Below are 11115 nucleotides of genomic sequence, written 5' to 3' on the forward strand. Positions count from 1 at the left end.
AAACTTAACATTTAGTATCTCAAAAAAATGAGAATATTACATAAGACCAATAAAAAAATGTAATACAGAAATGTTGGCCTACTGAAAAGTATGTTCATGTACATACTCAATACTTGGTCAGGGCTCTTTTTGCATGAATGAGGCGTAGCATAGAGGCGATCAGTCTGTGGCACTGCCAAGGTGTTATGGAAGTACAGGATGCTTCATCTCGTCTGTATTGTTGGCTCTAGTGTCTCTCATCTTCCTCTTGCTAGATTCTCTATGGGGTTTAGGTCAGGCGAGTTTGCTGGCCAATCAAGCACAGTGATACCATGGTCATTAAACCAGGTATTGGTATTTTTGGCAGTGTGGGCAGGTGCCAAGTCCTGCTGGAAAATTAAATCAGCATTTCCATAAAGCTTGTCAGCAGAGGGAAGCATGAAGAGCTGGTAGATGGCCGTGGTGACTCTGGACTTGATAAAACACAGTGGACCAACACCAGCAGATGACATGGCTCCCCAAATCATCACTGACTACACTGGACCTCAAGCAACTTGGATTCTGTGCCTCTCCACTCTTCCTCCAGACCCTGGGACCTCGATTTCCAAATGAAATGCAAAATGGACTTTCATCTGAAAAGAGGACTTTGGACCATTGAGCTGTACAGTCCAGTCCATTTTCTCCTTGGCCCAGATAAGATGTTATCTCTGGTTCAGGAGTGGCTTGACACCAAGAATGTAGAGACAGTTGTAGCCCACGTCCCTGTGTGTGGTGTCTCTTGATGCACTGACTCCAGCTGTGGTCCACTCCTTGGAAATCTCCCCCAAATTCTTGACTGGGCTGTGTTTCACGATCCTCTCAAGGCTGCGGTTCTGCCTGTTGCTTGTGCACCGATTTCTGCCCCATTTTTTCCGTCCACTCAACACTCCATTAATCTGCTTGGATACGTCACTCTGTGATCAGCCAGCTGCCCCTTTGTGGCTTAGCCTCCTTGTGGAGGGTCTCAATGGCTGTCTGTCTTCTAGACGACTGTCAACTCAGCAGTCTGATTGTGTGGCCTACTGAACCAGACTAAGAGACCATTTCAAGGCTCAGGACCCCTTTGCTGGTGTTTTGGGTCAATTAGCTGAGTGGAGTGGGACACCACGACTTGACAATATTGAACTTTTTCACAATATTCTAATTTTCTGAGATACTGAATTTTGAGTTTTCATTAGCTATAAGCCTTAAACAGTAAAATGAAACGAAATAAACGCTTGAAATATATCACTCTGTGTGTAATGAATCTATCTAATATATGAGTTTCACTGTTTGAATTGCATTACTGAAATAAATTCACTTTTCAATGATGTTCTAATTTATTGAGATGCACCTCTATTATCATGCTTGACTGTATCAAATGCTGCACTGAGATCTAAATGAATTAACATGCGGGATTGCCCAGTATCTGCTGCTACAAGCACATCATTAGTTACCAGAATCAGAGGAGCTGTGCTGTGCTCTCAAACCATACTGGACGTTTTCCATCAGCTTATTACAAGGTAAGAAACTAGTGAGTTGGGAGGCCATGACATGTTCAAGAACTTCAGACAGAAAAGGTAAGTGGGTGAGAGGATGATAATTGGGCCGTCTTAACAGCAATATAGGCCCCCGGGGCAAAGCAGTGCACTGAGGCCCCTACCTACACAACCACTCACAGGAATAAAAATGTAAATTTATATATATAAATGTCAACATGTGTGTGTATGTATGTACGTTCCAGCATCACGCCCGAACGGCTGGAGCGATATTCATGAAACTTAGGGTCGACTAAAAATACTGTAGGGTGAAATCAACCCTAACCCACCCCCTTCTGGGTGTGATCTTACAGTCTTGTATGCATGTTATCATCCAGGTGACGCTTGGGAAGACCACCAGAGGGTGAACTGCAGGTGACTGTCAGCATTCTTTATGTCTGAGCGCCACCGCACGCCCCTGTTGCTTTTCAAATTAAATAGAGTTCTACGCGTGCAAGTGTTTGTGTCTGTCCGGCCCGGAAGTGAGACGTAGAGTTGGGGTGAGGGCTCCAGCTCCGAAGACACGCAAGCGAGGCCCGCACACTAGGGCTGTTCGATATAACGATATATATCGGATGACAATATGAAAACGTCTATCGCTGCACATTACGCTATCGTTTGTTTCGTGGTGTCGCAAAATAAACTGTTTACGGCAATATTTTTTTCATTGTTTTGATGGCCACCACGTGGATGCAGACACACTAGCATGGCTGATGAAGACGAGGCAACACCAGGTAGCTCCACACAGAAGGACCTTGTTCCTAAACGAGGGGCTACCTCTGTAGTATGGAGATGGTTTGGATTTGAAGAGTCTGACACGGACCAGAAAACGGTACTGTGCAAATTATGCTGCAAACCGATCGCTACCACAGACTCCAACACGACAAACCTCTTCTATCACCTCCGCAAAAAGCACGTGAGCGAGCATGCAGAGAGTTTACAACTGAGAGGCAGGCCACGTAGGATATTACAGTTGTAAAGGTACTATTTAAACGAGCGTGTTAAAAGCTTGGAAGATTAATTGCTACCAAAACAATTTGCTTAAGGCATAATTTTCCCTGCAGCGTTTGCTGTCAGCGTTAATCTTGTTAAAATTACGTTTACGCCACAACTGCATTAACACGGCAAATCTCGTTACCGCGGATCGCCCCGTGCTTGGGGCTGGACGGCATCAACACGTTAGCACCGTCCAGTCCCACGCACGGGCGATCAGCTGTAACTCATTAACGGAGATTTGCCACACTACGATGTGCAAATTAACATTTTACTAGAATGTAGCCTAAAAAACATTATATTTAATATTATATTTTTAAGGGCGGCACGGTGGCGCAGTGGTAGCGCTGCTGCCTCGCAGTTAGGAGACCCGAGTTCGCTTCCAGGGTCCTCCCTGTGTAGAGTTTGCATGTTCTCCCCGTGTCTGCGTGGGTTTCCTCCGGGCGCTCCGGTTTCCTCCCACAGTCAAAAGACATGCAGGTTAGGTGGATTGGCGATTCTAAATTGGCCCTGGTGTGTGCTGTTTGTGTGTGTCCTGCGGTGGGTTGGCACCCTGCCCAGGATTGGTTCCTGCCTTGTGCCCTGTGTTGGCTGGGATTGGCTCCAGCAGACCCCCGTGACCCTGTATTCGGATTCAGCGGGTTAGAAAATGGATGGATGGATTATATATTTAATATATTTTTGTCGTAAGCCTTATTGCTGCTACAGTTTGAAGTACAATGTTTACATTTGGTTTTGACAGTTAATGTTAGACTTGTATTTATTTTGTTTAAAGGGTTTATTGGCCTTATATAGTTTAGTTGTTAGTGCTTTGATCCTTTTATATTTAATATATGTTGTGAGAGTTATTGCTGCTACAGTTCACATTTTGTTTATGTCAGGCATTTTATATAGCAGTATTTTATATTGGGCCTTTAGTAATTTGTTTTTGAAAAGTGTTTTATATTTGATACATTAACATTTTATGTTTACATTCTAAGTCAAACATTTGCTCAAATGTTCTAAATAAAAGAACAGAAATAATTACAAGTTGAGTACTTCTCATTTTTGATTTTTTTAATTTAAATGAAAAAAAGGAGTGGTGATTATATAAACTATTCACTGAATACAAAGAAAATGTACTATATCGTGATATCGGGATATGAAATGAAATATCGGGATATAAGATTTTGGTCATATCGCACAGCCCTACCGCACACCGGCAAAAGGAAACCTCCTAAGAAAGACAGTCGCTTAGCTGCTAGTGCACAAACAATGCGAGCACGTCGGCAACATGAATCCTTCTAGCAGAGAGATGCCCAGAGTAGTTCTGATGATTTCAATACTTTCTAGGATCGGCTTACACAGTTAGTATAAACTGGATGATAACATACATACAAGACCACAAGACAAGGACATTAGTGAGTCTTTATTGTTTGTTAATTTATTTTTATTGTTAAAGTTGTGGGTTTTTTAATTATGTTTTTCTCAAACAATTAAAAAAAAAAAGCACTGTTTTTTCCTCCTGGACAACGCTGGGTATTTCAGCTAGTGGTTGATAAAATTAAACATATATTTATTGTATTGGTTGTAAGAAAGACGCTATATAGCACCCGACCCCACATAGATTAGACACGAGAGGCATGGGTAAAATTAAATAAAATTAATTTTCTTCGTCTGTGGGCTACGCCTTCCCCGTACCCACAAACACAACATAGTCCCAAACACACAGTAACATAATTCTCTTATTCCTTCTCCACCACTCCTCACCAAGCTTCATCCTCCTTCCACCCAACTCTGGCCCCTGACTCTTTATAGTTCACCCGGAAGTGCTCCAGGTGCTTGATCCCTATTTTGCGGCTGTACTTCTGGGTTTGACGAATTGGTTGCCCACACAGGCTCAGGAGTCCCAAATACAGTGCCCCCTGGCGGTACCTGTGGGACCCAACAGGGCTTGCACCCAACTCCAATTCCCAAGATGCCCTGCGGGAACCTGAGGCTCTGTTCCACCCCAGGGTGGTGGCCAACTAGCGTTCAGGGGAAGGTATTGCAATGTCCATGGCTGCTCCCCCTGAATATAGTGTGCAGGGGCGTCCCCGCTGGGTAAGGACACCAAGCCCCTGTCACAGGTACTTCCAACAAAGTCAGTGTTTAAACATTAAAAAACAGCAAAGATTAATCAACACAAATGTTTGAGCAATATAACATGAGCTTTGAAATACACGATTGCACCATGGGGCTCCCTGGCAATTGCCCAGCGTGCCCCTGCGTTAAGACGGTCCTGTCAGAATACCAACGTCACAACCAGACATCTATTTCCAAATGCAATTAAGGGTCATGAGATACAAGTTCTCTCGTATGTCGCGTTTCGACTGGCTCAATTCGATACGACTTAACTTGCACCTCAAGTTCAAAATGTTAATGTTAATTATTCTTACCTGGATTTGCTAATAGGTCAGCATAATTTCTCAAAAGCATTTTAACTGCAAGAAACAAAGCACTTCACAGAAACTCAAAATGAACAACAGGCTTATTACAAGCTAAGTAACTAGTAAATTGGGAGGCCATGATATATCGGCTGCAATTAAGGGTCGCTGGAACAAGATTATCCACCAGTCTATCACAGGTCCCACCCAAACCCATTCCTGCTGGGCCAAATTACAGTCACCAGACAACCTAACTTGCACATTTTATGATGTGGTTGGAAATCCAGAGGAAAAGGGAGAGCATGTAACAACACCACAGAGATGGCGACCCTCTCAGGATTTGAACCCCGTCCCCTGGTGCAGCAATGCTAATGACATGGCCAGCCACAATGGCTGCCTAATATATAAAAGCAGAATAAAAAAAGAACTTTTTACCATTTACAGAGAGCCAGCTCATAATGCAGCACATACCACCAACCACAAAACCATAAACCAATAGCAAAAGTCATAGAAACCCCAAATGAGCCAATCGCAAATGAGCAGCCATGCTGATGAGCTGGTGGCTACAGAGGAAAGGGAAATGAAACCTTTATAGGGGACGACTGGAGGTTTATTTTGTCCACACTGGTGTTTCCTTAGCTGTCCTATGCTATTATTTGATCAGTGGCCCACTGGACCTTGGCTGTTGTTATATATTTTGGTGTCTGTATGCTCTTGATGATAATGCGAGGTGCCCTGTTCAGAATGAAATGCGGCCCAGTTAATGAACAAGCAGTTATCTTTAGACAGCAGCAACTGTTATGGAGCTTCCATGTGCCAATACTTTCATTGTCAGTACTCCTTTAGAAATAGAACTTGAGGTAATCATTAATATCTTTATCTAAGGAGAACCCTGGACCTTGGTCTTCTTGGTATTAGACCCAAGTACTCCATTAATAAACTGCCAAAGTACAGGGCCCGTCTCTATTGATCAGAATTCACAAGTGGATTCGGCAAAACATGAGGCAATACCACAGAAGTCAGTTGAATGAAGAAATCCACCATCATCTGACATATGCAGGTGTAGCATTAAGTGGGTCGCCTGAGGAAGCGAATTTTCACAATTACATCAAGATGGAAAATCGGTTTACAGAGTACCCAACCACCACAGCCCCTACGTTCCTGCACACAGATGAAAAGCAGACAACGCACAGGAAGCTCCTCGAAGCACTGCACTCACGTCACAGCCTGTGTGTAAGGGGAGATCCAACGAGTCAAGTGTAAGGACAAGGACACGGACACCTGTGTCCTGTCACATGAGAATTACAGTCATCCACAATGCCATCTGTCTTCTTTCAAGACATGTTGTACAGACGTCAGGAAATGGACGGCCAAGACCGGTGCTCTTTTCCCAGATCAGGCCACCAACAAAGCAAAACACCCTATTGACATTTGATACTAAGTGGCCATTATTTTGAGATCATGTTAGGTGAAAGGTTTGTCAGAAAATGGAGCCAATCCCAGACAGCACAGGGCGCAAGGCAGGAATAAACCCTGGGCAGGGTGCCAGCCCACCTCAGGGAACACCCACACACCAAGCATACACTAGGGACAATTTAGGATCGCCAATGCACCTAACCTGCATGTCTTTGGACTGTGGGAGGAAACTCACACAGAAATGGGGAGAACATGCAAACTTCAGGCAGGGAGGACCCAAGAAGCGAACCTGGGTCTCCTAACTGCGAGGCAGCAGCGCTACTCACTGCGCCATCATGCCGCCCTACTAGACAAGTGGGACAGCCAAGTTGATTCCAGCCACACGTTCACCTCAAATTAGTCCCCTTCAGGGTACATCATGCTTGTGACAGGCCAGCTACCGGACATCATGTCAATGTTTATAATCTGAGGCTGGTGCCGTAGAAGTCAATGAGACTGAGTGTGGGTTTCTAGGCTCTCCCCTTATCTTTAATTTTTTTTTTTACCTCTGGGGTACTTTGGTTTTCCTCATATATCGCAAAGAAATGCATAATGGATTAAGTGGGGGCTCTAAATTGGCCCAGTATGACTTGAGACACACTGGCATCCTACACCCAGCTAGTTCTATCCTTGCACCTAATGCTGACAGGTTACACTCCCACCCCCTGTAACCCATTAATCAGACTAAATGGATTTTTTTACAATGTTATGTTATAATCTAAGGCTTTGGTTTCACAGGTTTAGCTAGCCAACAATGAAAGGCACTATATAAAAGAAATGTTATACAGCCAGAAACAAAAAAAAAATTCACAGCCAGGTTTTGAGGAGCATTAGGCGCCAACTGATCGGGCTCTAGGGTAGGTGACTTCAGGTACCCCATTACTTGGCAGAGACCACCTTCAATAAAATGGAAGCAGGTAAGCCGCTGCTAGTGCTGGAATGAGTGAAGGTGCAAAAAAGGAAAGAAGAGTGTGTATCTGCTTCTTCTATGACCAGTTTTTCTTTACTGTGGGGCAGACATTGCATACATTAATATAAATGTAAGTGTTTTTCAAGGACTTGCCCCTTTTTGATCCACAATGTTATATTTCATGAGCATAAATATGTGTGGGGTGGCACCGTGGCACAGTAGTAACACTGCTGCCTCGAAGTAAGGAGACCCGGGTTCGCTTCCCGGGTCCTCTCTGCGTGGAGTTTGCATGTTCTCCCTGTGTCTGCATGTGTCTTCTCCGGGTACTCCGGTTTCCTTCCAAAGACATGCAGGTTAGGTGGATTGGCAATCCTAAATTATCCTTAGTGTGTGCCCTGCGGTGGGCTGGCGCCCTGCCCGAGGTTTGTTTCCTGCCTTGCGCCCTGTGTTGGCTGGGATTGGCTCCAGCAGACCCCCATGACCCTGTAGTTAAGATATAGCGGGATGGATGGATGGATAAATATGTGTCAGTTCACAAAATTCATGGCCCCGAAATGACTGTACCCACTATTCCGGGCACAGGGAGCTCTTTCAGATCAAGCATGGCTCAGTTTGAAGCTAAAGCAGCTTAAAGACAATTCCCTTCGCTCGACCTACAATTGATTTTGGCCTGGCATCTGGCACTGCCCAGGCTCAAGTCAGGTGCCTTCTTCCCTGAAGAAAACAGATGTGGAAACGAAATGTACTTGGAACTGTACAATCCTGCCATATCAAAAGTATATTTCTTCTTGCATGCCATTGCAGCTAATCTATGGCTGTAAACATGTGGCTGTAATGGAGATTGATTACAGCCGTAGCTCAAGTGGTGACAAACAGGCTTCTGAGAGAGGCAGGCTGATGTGCCACCTGCCACTACATCCTGCAGTTATAACGGTCTCAGATGCAGATGGAGTTAGAAAACAGTTCAACTGGTGTCACTTAGATATTTGGGACAAATGAACTGGAGGGTCACCTGCTTATGTGGCGCAGCTCAACTGGTCTCCAGTTAATATTAAGTTAGCACCAGTGCCACAAATATAAGTCTGAGTCCTAAGGATTGGATCCTGCCTTGTGACAGATATTGCTGGAATAACACATTTCTGACAATGGATGGCTCCGATGGTATCATGATTATATGCTGTAATATGACTGTCCTCTGACACAGATAGAACGTCACACAGGTTTCTGGGGCGCATACTCTGGAGTCCCACATATAAACATATTTCATAGCTCTATTAGTTCTAATGGTGCTGAACTGCTCCTATGACCAAATTGGTTTCAACTTATTTTTTTTCTGGCATGGTCAAACCTAAAAGATTCAGCAACTCTATTGCTCTTTGGTTCAGATAAACTGAACCGGACTGCCACCTTCAGCTCTACAGTAGGACAGATTAGTGCCAGACAGCCTTTCAGGAGAGATAAGTTTTAATGCCACCTGTGGGCATTTTTGTACAAGTACCTAATGGAGATGGAACAGATTAACTGGTGTCAGATACATTTCAAGAAGGGCTAAACAAATTCTATAAGGCGGACTAACAAAATGCCTAAAATGATGGTAGAAATGTTTCTGAGATGCAGAAAATGTGGGGTTACCTGTTGACACTATCTACCTCTGCCAGAAATCAGAAACATTTCTTGAAAAAAGATAAACTCTTTAAAAGAAGCTGTAGTGCAAGATGCCCTTTGGTACTGGTGGCTTAAAAAGAACTGCAGATGTGATGGCTGATAGGATCATGAGATACTGGAACTGAAGTACCAACTGCTGACACCTTCTTCTATTCCCTGATCCAGATGGATGCTTTGGGAAGATCAAATGGTGCCAGACAGAATGCTGAAGCATCCAAACTGGTGGACCACCTGATGGGTACCACAGTTCTACTATTGTGTGGTGCAAATGAGCTGGCACATCATCTCAGCTGGCACCAGGAAGGTTTTGGGGACAGATGGACTGGAGTGCCAGCTGGTGACTGACACCCAGTTCTCTGACAGAGCTGACCTCTCTGAACAGCTCCGTTTGTCGCGACACGAAGCGAGATCATGTCGGAATAATATAGGACAATAGTTTTGCTTTCTTTTTAATCATAAAGTGAAACTATACAACATAACCGCCGATTTTGTTTACGATTGAAACATCACGGGCACGTGTGGACAAGTTTATGTAACCAATTTCTCGTCTCCCTGGCCTGGCAAAAATCGAAGCTATAGCTTACTGGTTCCCAGCAATCAACTGGGATCGCGCATCTCCTAGGCCAACCTTACCTGACAATCCCCCCATCGCTGCCGTCCACGGCTGTTTGAAGGCTATGTTCCAGGCGAGGAAGGCGGAGAAGCCCACCGCTATTCCCACGGCGGCATATCCAACGCTCAGGTACCTCCGGTTAAATCCCATGGGGGAAGATCTCCTCAAAAAACAAATAGATGTGTTGGAGTCAAGTGATGTCAGGGACGCGAAATAATAACTGCAAGGGTGTATGCGGGATGTCCACCCTTCCGGCCCGATAGAGCCTGGCTCGCCTGCCGAGAGGATAAGATCTGCCTGCACAGTGAGATCAACCTCCGCCTGTCACGAAGCCTCCGGCGAAGCAGTAGGAGGTGCAGAATCAGACACTGTACAGCAGTTAACGGAGAGATGCAGCTCCGCCCAACGGGGGGAAGATCTTAGCGGAGAAGGTACTCGTTGATTTGCTTATGAATGTGGTCCCGCCTTTCGAGGGCAGAGACAACGATCCGGGAGCCCCCTGGTTTGTTTAGATGAGAAGCTTCGACCTAGGGGTTGGCGCCATAGTTAGGGTAGTCGCTGCAATGCCTCACAAAGAGAAAGAAGTGTAGACAAGGCGGTGCAATACTGCAGTGATGCGAGCTGACATCGCTCGGGAAGTTTTAAGAGAAGTAAAGGTAATCAAGAAAGCGGAAATGCGCTGCTCTTTCAAGGACTGTTTTCTGACTTCTTCAAACATGTTTGGAATAGAATGCTAAAACTGCCTCTGATGTGTTCGCCAACCAATGGTAGGGCCACATTTAGGCAGAAAGCTCCGCCACTCCGTTCTGAGGCCTCTCATTGGCCAAACGAGTCACTTAACCACGCCTCGTACCGAGTGGAACGACACTGTGGGTGGGGCTGAACTTGAAGTTTGGTGCGTCACGTGTTTCGTCTCATTTTTGGACGCGGCGACAGAGCTGCTATCACGCTGGCCAGTTGAATATCGCCTTTCAGTTTTAATAATCCGTACGCAGTTATTAAAAAGTGCAGGCATTTGAAATTACATTTAGCGAAGTGTACTGTGTGTGTTGCTGCGGCTCAGGCTTGTTCTTGTTTCCGCCTTACACTACTATTGGAGGCAATTGGATTAACGTGGGTTTGATAATGGGCAAGATTAAAGATTGCATGGCTGTTATCCTTATCATGCAGGAAAGGAATCTGCATTTATTACATCTGGACTGGATAAGATTAACGGATGTAAAATGTATTGCAGCAGTCTAATTGAGAAAAATATCGCTGATACATTGAATACGCTTAAAAAAGCGCATCCTTAATATTAGCCTCACTTTGTTTGCAGGTTACAGTTCAGACCCCATTAGATCTAAAACACTGCGAGGTGGGATTGAGGCAGAACGCTGAAGGTTGCAACCAGATTATGGTGCTTTGTGAAGGTGTTGAACCCTATCAGTGTTTGACCTGTTTTGTTGCATCACAACCTGTAATTAAAATGGATTTTTGGGGAGGTTAGCACCATTTGCACCGTTTACACAACAGGCCTACCACTTTGAAAGTGGAAAA

At 44.8% G+C, this 11115-nt stretch overlaps 1 protein-coding gene across 1 annotated transcript in view; it reads right to left on the reverse strand.

Annotated features, from left to right (window-relative positions):
- LOC120524954 (heme transporter hrg1-A-like) overlaps positions 1-10282 on the reverse strand; it is a 69849-nt gene extending 59567 nt beyond the window's left edge. Inside the window, exon 1 of the mRNA XM_039746858.1 lies at positions 9597-10282. Coding sequence (XP_039602792.1) covers positions 9597-9726 — 130 coding nt within the window. The 5' untranslated portion in view covers positions 9727-10282. The remainder of the gene's footprint in view (positions 1-9596) is intronic.
- Positions 10283-11115: the final 833 nt, after the last annotated feature.

This window comes from Polypterus senegalus, chromosome 3 (assembly GCF_016835505.1).
Source record: "Polypterus senegalus isolate Bchr_013 chromosome 3, ASM1683550v1, whole genome shotgun sequence".
Lineage (NCBI taxonomy): Eukaryota > Metazoa > Chordata > Cladistia > Polypteriformes > Polypteridae > Polypterus > Polypterus senegalus.